The 14,611-nt window shown below is 44.0% G+C and overlaps 1 protein-coding gene across 1 annotated transcript in view; it reads right to left on the bottom strand.

Annotated features, from left to right (window-relative positions):
* EFHC2 (EF-hand domain containing 2) overlaps window positions 1–14,611 on the bottom strand; it is a 189,912-nt gene that overhangs the window by 21,973 nt on the left and 153,328 nt on the right. The window contains exons 12-13 of the mRNA XM_028113518.2: window positions 9,664–9,861; window positions 7,847–7,939 (exon numbers count right to left, since the gene is read on the bottom strand). Coding sequence (XP_027969319.2) covers window positions 7,847–7,939; window positions 9,664–9,861 — 291 coding nt within the window. The remainder of the gene's footprint in view (window positions 1–7,846; window positions 7,940–9,663; window positions 9,862–14,611) is intronic.

Genomic DNA, 14,611 nt, shown 5'->3' with positions numbered 1-14,611 from the left:
TAATACTCCAAGTTTTTCTTTTTGGTTCTGTCTTGGAGGATCTCAACGGATATGGAAATCCTGGCCAAAGGAGCAAGGGAGAAAAGAACAAAGAATCTTTCAATTAAAAGGGATAAAACTAGCCAATGCTTCTTGGAAGAATTTTTTGCTCTTGGGAAGTGGGCAGGGTTGCAGTTAATAGTCATGGATTGATCACAAAATATATTTATCTCCCTTTCCCACCAAAAGCTCACCAAAATGACAATAAAGGAATAAAAATAAGTAATAACCCACAATGACAATGATTGCTAGAGAAAAGACAACAGTGGACAAGAATCTTCAAGATCTTTTGCATGATGGAAAGCAGACTTGTAACTGACTTGGCAGAACTGAGGAAGGGAAGCTAAACTCTAAATGTCCAGAGGCAGGGGCCACTTAGAGATTAGCCAGTGTAGCCCACAAAACTCCCGAGATGCTCAGCAAATGCCGACTCCAGGTGCCAACAGACACAGGGACATGGTGTGGGATGGGAAACAAGGGCTGTTTCAAAGCCTGAAGAAAGCAAGGGCAGCTGGACACCCAAGTATCTTTCTCTATACTGTCCTCTTCCAGAGAAATCCAACTAAAAGAGCTTCAGTCTGGGGGGGATGTGGGGCTGAAGCATAATGGAGGGCAGAGGAGAGCATTACACACTGAACTTGAGCCTCTCGACCCCTTTCCTTCCCCTTTCCCATTTCTAGAACACCAATAGCCATGCTTTAATGCACCTCCTTTCCCTCATTCCACCATCCCTCCTATTGCAGCAGGAGAAGATAGGATTCTTCTCTTGATCCTCTGAATGGTCCCAGAAAGACCTCCAGATTCCAGCTTCTGGGGATCACTTCATGAAAATGAGGGCTACGAGATGGACTTGTGCAGCGAAACCCACCAATCAACAAGATCCACCCCCCAAATCTTCCAATAGTAAAGACAGAAGCCAAAACAGCAACAGGAAAGAAAAAAGGAATCAGAAAAACAATTGCAATTCAGGTTGCAGAAGGAAAGAGGTGAGATAAGAGTGATGTAGTATATCCATGAAAAAAGAACAGAAGACTACCAAAAAGGATCATTCAGACTAAAATGTGCTCTTGGAATAAAACAAATACGATAGTAGTAAATAGACCCAGTAGAAGAGGTAGAATATCATTTTGAGGAAATCCCTTAGTAAGTCCATCATAACAACAAACGGAAAATTGGGGAAAGAAGAGATCCAAGTCTGGGACATCCAAAATCTTAATGACAGGAGTTCTCACAAGAGAAAAATGCAAATGGAGGGGAGGAATTACTAAAAATTAATGGAAAGTTTCCTAGAACCAAAGGACAGGGTCCCTAGACCAGAAGGGCCGATAAAGTGTTAAATGGGGGTGCCTGGGTGGCTCCGTCGTTAAGCGTCTGCCTTGGGCTCAGGTCATGGTCCCAGGGTCCTGGGATTGAGCGCCGCATCGGGCTCCCTGCTCGGAAGGAAGCCTGCTTCTCCCTCTCCCACTCCCCCTGCTTGTGTTCCCTCTCTCGCTGTGTCTCTCTCTGTCAAATAAAATCTTTAAAAAAAAAAAATGTTAAATGGCCACACACACAGACACACAAGGCCCCATCAGGAACTTCCAGAACACCAGGAACAAAGAGAAGCTCCTACGAGCATCCAGAAAGAACAATAATGGGAATCAGTGGTATGTTAAATTCTCAAGCATCATAACAGGAAGTTAGTAGTAGTATCTAAAAATGAGAAACAGAAATAGCAGTATGTGCGTGCTATTTAAATGTCAATGGAGATGGCGAGACGGGCTGAGAGAGGCTGCTTCTTGTGAATGGGTCTGGGAAGTGGGGAAGGATGAGGCTGGAAACTACTCTTGTTGGAAGAAACATTTTAGAATTATTTGAGTATTTTTTTACTATGAGCATGTATCAGTTTGGCATAAATGTAAATTTACAAAGAATAAAAAGCAGATGAGAAACCCTGAAACATGCTCCTCAGGGCAGTACACTCGTACAAGTCAGGCTCGGAAAGGAGGGTGCGCCACTAGTTGGGAGCACGCTGGTGAGGAATTAAGTCTCCAGTCTTCCTCCCTGCTCCAGAGTTCTGCACACAGCTTCCTCCCCCAGGCCACATATAGATAGTATTGAAAGCCACCAGACCAAGAGATTGGATGAGATCTTAAGAGACCACGGCCTCTGAATCATATAGAAAATGTAGCTCCTTGCTTCGGGGTCATGCTGTGCTCCTGATCAAAAATGTTAGCCTCCTCATTCTCCACCTGAATGCCCTACTTTGCTCCTCTCCAAATGACATTTGGCTCTAAGACTCTGATCCATGGTCAAAGGATGAAGATTTGCCACTCTGGAGGAAATTCTCTTGAAAAGGCTGTGAAGGCAATTCCAAAGAAGAACTTTCTATGGAGACATTGTTGAAATCAGTGCACACTCTTCCAGGGTGACTGCCCTAAAGGGCAGCACTAATTCTGGCTTTTAAGTGTTTCTCTGCTTGTTAAAAAGTCAGCCTCCTTACTTTAAAGTCCCAGCTCACAGTGCTAAAGTGTTTTCCTAAAACCTCCATAAATTCTTCTTTCCCTTTGATACTTGGGCAAGCCACCATTTCCTTCCCTACACAAAGTAAGGGACGTGTTTGTGGAGGAAAGAGGGAGGGAAAGCAATGTTTCTTGGTTCCTCTTTAGAGAATCACGACCCCCAAGCATGCTTCTCAATGCCTTGCTAGGTGGGAGTTCTTAGAAATGAGGCAAATGTGTCATTTGACGGGTACTTGGGCTCCCCCTCCCAAAAATGATGAATGGCTTGAAAACTGCAGAAGCCATCTATCTCCTTGCCACAGGGAATAAAGCTGATCTGCTTTACTTGCCCCATCTGTGGGGGTAAATGGTGCGGCAGCAGCTGTACTTGGTTGAAGAGTAAGGTGGCTTCCCCCTCTGCTGCGAAGGCCGTCTCGTAACATAGGGGAATGGGCTGGGCTGTGTGACCAGGGCTGGAAGGGAGGGAGTGCAGTGAAGACACATTTTTTTTTTTTTTTAAGAGAGAGAGAGAGAGAGAGAGAGAGGCAGTGGGGGGAGGGGGAGAGAAAGAGAGAGAATTTTAAACAGTCTCCATGTACAGCATGAAGCCTGACTTGGGGCTCTATCTCACTATCCTGAGATCCTGATCTGAGTGGAAATCAAGAGTCAGATGCTTAACCGACTGAGCCACCCAGGCGCCCCAGCGAAGACACATTTTTGACTCATGTGGTTGGGTTTGGTTTCAGTGCACTACCCAGCAAACCTAGGGGCGCACACTTGAACACCTGGTGAGATTCTTAAAGACCAGACAGTTGAGAAAAAAAGTAGAGCTCTGGGCCACTGCATCAGTTGGTCATAAAAACTCAGAGCTGACCAGGTGGCAAGGCTCAAGTTGTGAATGAGTAGCTCTGGTTATCTCTGGACAGCCGGGCCTCTAAATTCCAATTCTCATTCCAGCACACATCTTCTTGGCGAGGTAGGTCACAGCAGCCAAGCCCGGATCGTACACAGGGTCAATGCTCTGTTGGTCCACATGGGTTTGGAATTTTTTTTTTTTAATTTCTTAAAAACTACAAATCACCTTATGTTTGAAAACATAGGAAGCATCTGGGAGGTGGGGCTTCTCTCTGCAGACTTCCCAGGGCACCAAACACCACAACAGTAGTGGCCACATGGCCTGACCCTTATCCCTTGGCCCCACTGCCAGGTATTGTTGGGTGAAATCACCGGAGTCCAAACCATGCCTCTGGGAGGAGGGGGGCAGGGGGCGAGGCTGGGGAGAGTGTAATGAGATGATTTGAAAGCCCTGTAAACTTTTTCCATTTTAACTGATATTTCTGGAGGAGGCACCAGCTCTCTCGGGAGGCCAGTTCTAAGGCATTCCATGGAGCCCAAAGCCAGCTGTAAAAGGCCAGCTTGGGGCAGAGCTGCTGGGAAAAGAGTTGCACTTGGATTTCCAGTTGTTCCAAGTGTCGATTCATAAGGCCACAATTAGGGAAGGAGGCTACCTCTTTACTCCCCAGTCCCACATGGAACACGGAATGGAATGACCTCAGAATACTCTCCACTTCCTAATGGTTTGAGAAGCAGAATTTCTTGCTTATTGATACAGAGGACACATTAAAAATCCAAAGTGAGGGTTCAGAGGGGTTGAGTCCATTTACAAGGATCACATGGGTGGGAGGCAGTAGGGTTGACAGAACTCGGAGGCAGGTCTGGTGGATGTCCAGCCCGTGTTTTTCTCCTCGCTCCACTGTCCCCCACGGTACTAGCACAGGACAAGTCTCTGGGGCTGCAAAGATGAATGAGACATAGCCCCGATTCCCAGGAGCCCAGACAGGGACAATGTAGGAAGTTCTCATTCCATTAGAGAATCATCTTGGCCTGCAGCATGCTCCCTCAGTGACAGAGCCTTTTTTACACCTCAGCGTCTGCACTTATAAAACAAGGAATCATGCCTACCCTCAACTAGAATGTACCTTTTAATATGTTCAAGGATTTACAAAATATCCTAGGGCCTTTGGCACTGTGTCAATACAGAGTGTCAGTCCGACCTTTAATGTATTACCCGTTACTACGACTACTTAGAACATTGAAGTCCGATGCTCTGCGCATTAGTGAAATGAATTGGACTGGTAAGTATGGTGAGTTCATACCAGCTACCACAGCGCAAACTGGTGGGGGGCTCAGGTGACCGGATGTGAAAAGGTTTTGAAGGCCGGCTCCCAGCTTGAGTTGTGCTAATAAGGAAAAGCCCTAACTGAATCACAAGAAATATGGGAATGCAGTAGAGGGAACGAAACGCGGTGCTAGGAAAAACACGTGGGTAACAATCACAGCGTGAAAGAAATCGGACCACTCTTTAGCCATATTGTTTCCCGTCTCCCGATTTCAATTCACACAGCGGAGCTATCTGGCTGCTCCACAGCTGTCCCATTGCATCCCGTGGCAGGTAACCCTGGCCCTGGGCAGAGCGTGCACGGACCCGAGACAACGGACTCCGGGCCTGCCTCCCACAGGAGATGGCAGATGTCAGAGGGGTTCTGGCTTAACATGCCACAGGAGGGCTGTGCAGAAAGAGAGTCTGGTCCAGGCTCTGGAAAGCCCTGTGGAGTCTGTGGGGAACAATAAGAATGCAGAACATAAATGTAAGCTGCAGGCTGATGGGCCCATTAGGAATTAGGGCCGTCTTTGAAAGGAATCTGCGGAGATGATGCAAAACACCAAGCATGTGACCCAAATTGTGGCAGGGCAGATTGGAGGGAGAGGGGACTGGGAATGAGACATTTTCTAATCTGACTAGTCTGAAGTTTCCCCTCAGTGAGGAGCAGGGTCACTGCACAATTAGAGGCAGAGTTAGACTGAACATAGTCTGCTTAGCAACTCAGAGGGATGACCTCCACAAAGCTAAGCTGGGCTTGGAGGCGGATGCGCGCGGAGCCTGGGATGTCTTCGAAGCGAGTCGCAGAACAGTCTTCCTGCCTTTCATGTCAAATCGTAAAGGCGAAGTCAAAACAGTCTGCTGAGAAAAGGAGAGGACGATGACTTGGTGGCCTCTGTGTTAGAGAAGGAACATCTAGGTCCTCCAGAGGCCAGGCTCCCACATCCCTGGACTTTCCAGGACAACACATCTCTGGGGCAATAAGAGATAATCTAATAAATATCCACAGCTTCCTGACTGGAGACAGCTTAATGTGTGAAACGCTTTCAGATCCAACTGTTTGAAAACAAGGCTTCCTCTACATAGGACACAAGTTTCTTCCAGTTCATTTCTAAGTCAGAGTGTGTGGCCTATGGTCCCTGACTTCAACTTCTCTCCTAGGCCCCAATCACCACTTAGTACCAGGTGCTGCACTGAGTACTTTATATATGTTATCTCAAGTCACCCTCAGAACCGCCAGGAAGTAGGTATTATGTCATTTCAGAAGTAAGGAGCCTGAGGTTTGGGCAGATCAAAAATCTTGCACAAGGGGCACCTGGGTGGCTGAGTCGGTTAAGCGTCTGACTCTTGGTTTCAGCTCAGGTCATGATCTCAGGGTCATGGGATCGAGCCCTGCATCGGGCTCTGTGTTCAGCAGGGAGCCTGCTTGGAGATTTTCTCTTCCTCTCCCTCTGCCCCTCCTGCTTGTGTGCGTGCTCTCTCTCTCTCTCACTCTCAAATAAATCTTTAAAAAAAAAATCTTGCACAAAATCACACAGCTTGCAAGTGGATTCAAAGAATATAAGAAACAAGTCAGGGGTGAAACTGAGAAGATTTGACAACCCACTGATTGTTTATAGGTGGTAAATCAAACAGGTTGAAAGCAGGTCTCTACATCTGAATGGATCAAATATCAAGTCACGAATCTTCATTACAAGGTAAGAGACAAAAAGAGAAACACAGGGTTGTGAGAACCCTTTGGAGGAAATAAACCCTGCCAGCCAAGAAAATCTAAGAGGGCTTCATGGATAGGGTGCTACCTGAAATGGGTCTTAGAAGAGCAAGCTTTCAGCAGGTGAAGAAAACTGGAAACTATTTTCTACTGAAGAAATAGCAAGAGAAAAGGCAAAAAAAAGGGGGGGGGGAAGCAGGCAGTATACATGTGAAATGTTAAATAGCCCATGTGGAGGAGCGCCTGGGTGGCTCAGTCGGTTAAGCATAGGACTTGATTTCAGCTCAGGTCATAATCTCAAGGTCGTGAGATCCAGCCCTGCATCAGGCTCTGCACTGGGCCTGAAGCCTGCTTAAGATTCTCTCTCTCCCTCTCCCCCTCCCCATGCTCATGCTTGCTAAAAAAATAAATAAATAGCCCATGTGGCTTTGGGAATGTGACGACTGAAGACACCGGACTCCTAGGCCTGTCTATTTCATCTCAAGTCCTTTACACCAGGATGACCTACTTATCCTTCACACTGATGCCAGCAAATAAAAGCAAGTTGAGCTGATAGTCCAGAAAATAACCTGAGGTCAATCCGATGCACACATCTGGCCCTCCTGAGTCCCCTTCTGATGCTTCAAGACCCTAGTTCTCCTGCATGACATTTAGTTTTATCTGTTCCTTTAGTCTCAGATGAGGACGCCCCACTCCAGCCCCTGCTTGAGAATAACTGCTCCAACTGACAACCCTAAGCCTCCTAATGGAGAAGGGGGAGCTGGTGTTCAAAACTCATGATTTTGGTCTTCCCTTAAGGAGTAAAGAGATTTACAGAAAGTTTGTGAGTGGGAGAGCAGCACTATGACATTTTTGTTCATGAAGTGAGTCAGAGGCGGGGTTGGGGATAATGCCCTAGGACACTTAAAAGATGACCAGAGTCTGCGTAACTAGGAGGGTGGTGCCAGGAAATCAAAAGTAAACATTCAACAGGAGAGCCAGGTGTTTTAGAAAGCAGTTCACTGTGCTTTTGTTTTGCAACATCATAATCTTCACACTTGACATCTGGTGCTCGAGTAGGACAGAGCCCTGTGCTAATAACACTAGGCCTTCTTCCTGCATGTCTTTAGCCAGCAGGAACTACTGCTTTGAAAAACCTGCCCTGAATTTTAGATCTAATACCCTCATAACCAATGAAGTTAAGACATCTTCGTTTTGTCCCAGGAACCTGTGTATACCTATGTGTGTGTGTCTTAACATTAAAACGATAAAATAGCAATTCATAATAGGCTAACATTCAAAGTCATGCCCAACTTTTCCTTTTGTAACGCTTAAATGGAGGTGTGTCATCGATAATATAATCGAAGCAGTCAAGGGTAAATCAAGGATAATTAAATGTCAATGCACAACCAGGAATAGTCCCCTCAAACAAAAATATGCAGGACAAACCCCATGAAGGGTGGAGCTCTTGCTTACCCGGACAGTATGGATCCCAGAAGATCATTGGTCAAAGGTAACCTGGAGGACTTGCACAGCCTTCTGATGTCTTTGCTGGGTAGTACTTTTTTTCTGCATTAAAACAAAGCAAACAGGTCTTTATATATTTTATGTCTCTCGAGTAACAATTACATGCTATAGGACAGAAAATACAGATGCGTCCTAAAAATCTGCACATGGAAATGAGTACGAAAATTGGTATTGGAATTCACAGTAAGGAAAAACAGTCATATTGCATTTCACCAACTCTTTCCATTTCAGAAGTTACCATATTCTGTCCTTCCAAAGGCCTTTCCATCAAGATTCAGACTCATGGTTGGTGATAGTACAATGTATTACAGCTCAGCCACAAGTGTTGCTCCAAGTAATCGATCTGCATTCTTCACCACTAGTCAAAACTGGTTCTGATATTTGAAAACATCTCTTAATTTGACTGGCATCTAGAGCCTCCAACACAAGTATTGTATGACTCGAGGGTGTTTTTCTAGTCTTTTCCTTGGACCCAAACCTTATAACCTTGAAGCCCCAGCTGGGGCTTTAACATTCACCTCGATTTTGTCAGATGGTTTCTCCAGAGCAGCTCAACAGCCATTTTCCCCAGCCTGCCGGGGACACAGAAATGCTTGTCCAATGTTCTCATTCAGCCAGTGTTCTTCCAGGCACCAGGCAAAATCAGAACCAATAGGAAGGAAAGTGAGCTGCTTTATTCACAGTGAGTTTATAAGATGATGAGAGAATGTTTATGTCTAGAATTAAAGCTTGTTGGATCTGGAAGAACGTCAGAGCTGTCTGATCAAGCAGCCCCATCATTCCCAGGAGGTATTCCTTTAGTGAAGGAGGGTCACACTTCTCACCCTGGGCAAGGGGTACCACCAGGGTGGAAGGCAGGGCCAGGGTCATGCAAAGCTCAGGCCATATGGCCTCTGGAGGCTCAGGAAAGCTTAAAGATTCAAGGAAAAATACCATCTTTACAAAAACTCAACAACAATGTATTATGGATTAGGAAAAAAAAATCATGTTCCTCATTAAGATAAACTATAGGACCTTTAAAGATATTTAGGATATGCAGCTGGCCACTTGGGTACAAACTTCAGGTCTGGGGATGATGGGAGGGGTCATGCGGCAAAGAAATGTCAGTGATGTAGTAACACAATTAGAGGCTCGAGTTAGGACTAAGATTTTCTAACTCCTGGTGAATACTTCCCCTCTACAATATCAGGTCTGTGGGTAAGATGAACCCCAAAACGTTTAAGATGGGGCTCCAATTTATAGAAAAGACGTAATGAAGTGCAATAGAAACCTGGCAAATGTACTAGAAATTGATTATGCTGAACTTCGTTATTTTCAAGAGGAGATAATTTCAAACAAATTCTAAAGAAAGTTTACTTGTAAATTCCCTGTTTTCTGTATTAGAAAAGACACATTTATAAATCCCAGTTATCACTAAAATAATGTAAGAAGACATATCAGAATTAAACCTTCTAACATCTGGATTTACTATGTTTCAGTTGAAAGCCTCTAGAAACCAATTAAAAGGAAATGGAAAGGGGCATCTTCTTTTTTTGAAGATACAAGGACCTTCCCTAGTCCACCAACAAACAAAGCTCACCATCGCTACGAAATATTGGTACCCAAATACTTTCCAAAAATGATTTAAAGTACATCTGCTATACAGTGAAGTATGATGGGACATCTCAATGTTCTTTTTGCCCTGTTGGATAAAGTATAAACTCCTTCATTACTCAGGGCTGCAGAAACTCAAATGATTTACTAAAACCGATAAAATAAAAGCTTACTTTTCTCGATCTTGGTATACACAAGTAGCAGTGAGTCTTTCAAAATTCTCAAAAGTGTTCTTCTTGAGCTGTTCATGGGCCTGTGCAATTAGGACATTCATATTAGGACTTGTGTCCTCGGGCACCTGGTAGTGACGTGCAAGGGTTATAACTTCATGGTCTGTGAATTTCCCAACAGTTAGACTCATTATTATGTCTCTGTAAAGAAAATGAGAAATCACTCATGAAATTACATCGAGGAATATTTTATTCTCTTTCGACTAAAAATATCCAAATTCTGGGGTGCTTGTGTGGCTCAGATGGTTAAGCATCTGCCTTCAGCTCCGGTCTTGATCTCCAGGTCCTGGGATCAAACCCTGTGTCAGGTTCCCAGCTCATCAGGGAGTCTACTTTGCCATCTCCCTCTGCCTCTCCCCCTGCTCATGCTCTGTCTCTCTCTCCGTATCTCTCTGTCTCAAATGAATAAATAAAATCTTTTAAAAAAATCCAAATTCCATTTTATAAAACTTTTATCAACCGCACAGAAGACAGGTGACTATTTTTCTTTAATTTAATTGCCACTTCACTTATGAGCAGTAGGAAGACCCCAGGGCTAGAAGGGAAAACCATTAAGCACTGTAGTTTCGAAATAAAATGGCATCTTGCCCAGAGTCAAACTTCTACCAGGTAACAGCCTGCAACCAGAAAGTAAATCTTTCAAAGTCCTTGAATGGTCAAAAAAAACCTGTCACCAAATACATGATTTCATTCAATGCCTATTAATCTTACTTTACACAGAATAGTAACAGACTTGGGGTTCTGGCTTCCCAGGGTATAAAATTTATAAATCAGCACATTCAAAAAGCCTTTTCGAGTTGGAGAAAGCAGTTAGGAACATTTCTGCAGTAAAAACTAAGACTGACATACCCTGCCGGTGAGAAAAAAGTGAGAGAAGAGAGGAAAAAGTGAAGAGCTTTGTAGAGGAAGAGTGTCTGAGTCTTTCGAAGGCAAATGGCACTAAAATTATGTGGCAGAGCTAGAAAAACAAATGACAGCAATGACATATTAACGAAGAGGACTCAAAGCCTAACCAATTGGCAGGATTGTTTTCAATGTATTCTCTACATCAAAGTGACAAACCACGCAGCACGTGTAAGAAAGAAGTACAGCAAAATAGTTAAAATGCCAACTGCTCCAGTGGTTACATGAATAAGCTTCCACCATCTAGAAAATCTACTTACTGAGAACAATTCAGTTCCCAAGAATCCCAACTAAGTGATGGAAGACGAGATTTTATTTGCTCTTTGGCTACAGACCAATATTTTGGAATAATGGCTTTTAGTTCTTTTATGTATTTCTTGTCATTATCACCATCATCGAAGATCTCTGAGCTTTCCTAGTCAAGAATTTCCTTAGAGTGTAGGAAAGCCCACAGCTATGATGTTGACCTACCTGAAGAAATTGCATTTCACCTATATCCACCTCTCAGGCGTTTCTGGGTTTTTTGTTTGGTTTTGCTTTTATTTATTTATTAATTTTTTAATTGGGAAATGAAGACCAAATTCAACCAAGAGGACTCCACAATTGCATCAGGTCGGTTTGGGTCAGACAATCAGTCAACAATATTAGCTGGGGACTCACTGTGTGGAAAACACTGCATAGTCACTTTGGCATCTGAGGTTTTCAGAGTCTATAACCTATTACGGCCATCCCAGCACACACAGATGAGCTCTTAGTGCCATAAACTGGGAGGGCCGCTTGAGTGAATTGAGTAATAATAATAATAACCCTTGCCATTCATGGAGTACAAGCTTGGTGCCAGGTCCTGTGCTGCCAGGGACTTCTGGCATGGATCATCTCATCTGGCCTAGAGGATAAGGACTATTATTTGTTTTAAAGATTTTATTTATTTGACAGAGAGAGCACGCGCGCGCACAAGCAGGTGACCCAGCAGAGGGAGAAGCAGACTCCCTGCAGAGCAGGGAGCCTGACGCGGGGCTCAATCCCAGGACCCTGGGATCATGACCTCAGCAGAAGGCAGACGCTTAACCGACTGAGCCACCCAGGTGCCCTGATAGGGACTATTATTATCCCCATTTTATAGATGAGAAACGGAGGCACTGAATACACCCAACATGCCGAAAGCCAGACTAAGAACCCCTGTAGTCTGGCTCCAAAGCCCATGGCTTTGCCTACTCTTCTGTCCTCTCTTCTGTTAGGACACAGAAGACAGAATGCATGGATGGAGTGGGGCTCAGTGAGGGAAAGTTGCCTAAAGACTGTGGGTTTTAAAAGAGCTGACTGTTTACAGACCTTTACTCCCTTTACTGTCCATGACCTCTGCTTTGAGGACTATCATTGATCAGCATAAACAAGGAAGAGAAAATAATTTCAGAAACCCTGAGTCACCAACCATGAGAGAGGACTATGAGACCACAGAGGAACCACTTCAAGGAAAGACCCAGGCTCGTTTATAACACTGGTCATGGAATAATCAGTCATGACATGTGCATAAAATGGAATGCTATGCAACCATGAAAAGGTTATCAATTGGTATTTACCGGTATGAAAGATGCCCATGCTATATGGATAAATGTATGATCCCAGTGAAACTGAAAATTACTAGTACCTATATATTCATGGGTGAAACCGGGGATGGGGATTAAGGAGGGCACTTGTCGTGATGAGCACCGGCTGATGTACAGAAATGTTGAATCATGCTATTGTACAGCTGAAGCTAATATGACACTGTATGTTAACTAACTGGAATTTTTTAAAAGATTTTATTTATTTACTTGAGAGAGAGCAAGAGCGAGCAAGCAAGAGAGAGCAGGCGGGGGGGGGGGGGGAAGAGGGAGAGGGAGAAGCAAGCTCCCCAGTGAGCAGGGAGCCCGATGCAGCACTCGATCCCAGGACCGTGGGATCATGACCTGAGCCGAAGGCAGCCGCTTAACTGACTGAGCCACCCAGGCACCCAACTAACTGGAATTTAAATACAAACTTTAGAAAAAAGACGAAGGATACATGCCGAAACATCTACAGCATCATCCCTGATCGCTGACATTTCTTTACATAGACACACATGTATATATAAGAGAGTTTCTGCTTTTTCTGAACTTTTGTAATAAACAAATACTACTTTCATCATCATAAAAAAAAAAAAAACATTTGAAAGCTTTTTCCTTTTGAGGGTAGAAACAGTGTGAAAAGAAAGACAAGTGGCACACTCCCAAGGACAAGGGAAAAGAACGTGTGCAGCAGTAACTAGAAACTTTCCACGTACCTTTAACTAAACTTATTCTAGCACCCCCAGGTCATAAAAGTTTATTTTCCTTTTCATTGGATAACCTGAAATTGTCCTGGCCTCACTGCAGTTAAAATTTCTATCCGCTGGATCTCTGCAGGCTTGGGTTTTAAACAACTCAGTATCCCACCAGTTCTGAAGTCTTTACATGAGGGTTTCAAACAAGCTGCCCCAGACTTACAACTGCCCCTGGTAACGCCAGATGCCAGGGGCCCCGGAGCAGATGCTGGTGCGGCCGATGTGCCCATTGTCCCCACCTGAGGCAGGGCCCCAGGACTGGGGATCCCAACCAGGAAGGGCAAGACTTGTCCTGCAGAGCTCAAGTGGCCGCCATTACTTTACCCTGCCTTTGCCACATGCCCCTTCTTTAGGATTCAACCCACCCAGTCAAACTTGAATGGGCTTCACCAAGAATGAGGATCTTCTCTCACCCTGCCTTTTTTTGGATTGTGGTAAAACACCCAGAACATACAATGTACCACTGGTGGCATTTCGCACATTCACAACGTTGGGCAACCACCACGTCTGTCTCTTCCAAAACATTTTCATCACCTTGAAGAAGTGAGTCACTCATGCTTTCTTCCTTCCTCCCTACCCTCTCCCCACCTGGCAACAACTAATCTGTTTTCCATCTCTGCAGATTGGCCAGTTCTGGATATTTCGTAGAAATGGAATCATGGAGTATTGTCTTTCGTGTCTGGCTTTTCCTGCTTGGCCTGATGTTTTCATGTTCACATCCATGTTGTAGCATGTATCAGTACTTCATTCCTTTTTGGAGCTGAATAATATACCACTGTATGAAGGTACCATATTTTGTGTATCCATTCATGCATCGATGCACATTTGGGTTGTTTCCACCTTTGTGCTCTTGTGACTAGAGCTACTGTGAACATTCACGTACAAGTTTTAGTTTGAATGCCTGTTTTCAATTTTGGGGGTATATCCACCCAGGAGTAAAACTGCTGGGTCACTTAGGAATTCTATATTTAACCTACTGAGGACCCACCAAACAGATGTCTGCATATTCTGTTTTGCTAGCAGTGGCCACGAAAACAAAGATCCAACTTCCATCACCATAGCCCTTCCTCACTTAAACCTTCAGAGTGAAGCTGAAATATGATCTGAGAGCAAAGTCTGATCTTGGTGCTTCCCACCCCTTCATTTAAGGGAAATGAAAATTCATTTTAAAAAGGAGCTTTCATCGTATTGATCTGGTGTTCTGATTACTAGTGCTAATTGTAAAAACTCAAAATGGCAATCATCTTTGCCTTTACTCAACATTGTACTAGTTCCTGGCAATAATATTTTATATGGATCATCACAGTATTATTTAGTCAATCTTTTAAGGGATGCTGTCATGATTTTCTCTCAGTTTTTGTAATTAAAGTCGTTAAGAGTCAAAAAAAAAAAAGAGAGAGAGAGAGAGAGCGCCAAACTGCTCTAGGGTATTGAAGTAACCAGGTAGAATTCTGAAACATGAAATGCTAAGCAGTTTTACAAGATATAATTCCATTAAAGTCACCCACTCAAGTAACAATGAATAAAAATTTCATTTTAAAGCTCTGAATCTCAGGGTATTTTCTTACACATCGAATCGGTAAAGTCTAAGCAAGAACTTTCCTAACAACTTAGAAAAATTAGCTTCAACATAAACAAGGGCTCAAG

The sequence above is a fragment of the Eumetopias jubatus genome, unplaced genomic scaffold (assembly GCF_037043125.1).
Source record: "Eumetopias jubatus isolate StellerSeaLion01/CBP00866 unplaced genomic scaffold, mEumJub1_p1.0 scaffold_11, whole genome shotgun sequence".
Classification (NCBI taxonomy): domain Eukaryota; kingdom Metazoa; phylum Chordata; class Mammalia; order Carnivora; family Otariidae; genus Eumetopias; species Eumetopias jubatus.
The sequence above is the reverse complement of the archived record's forward strand: the minus strand, read 5'-3'. Positions and strand labels throughout refer to the sequence as shown.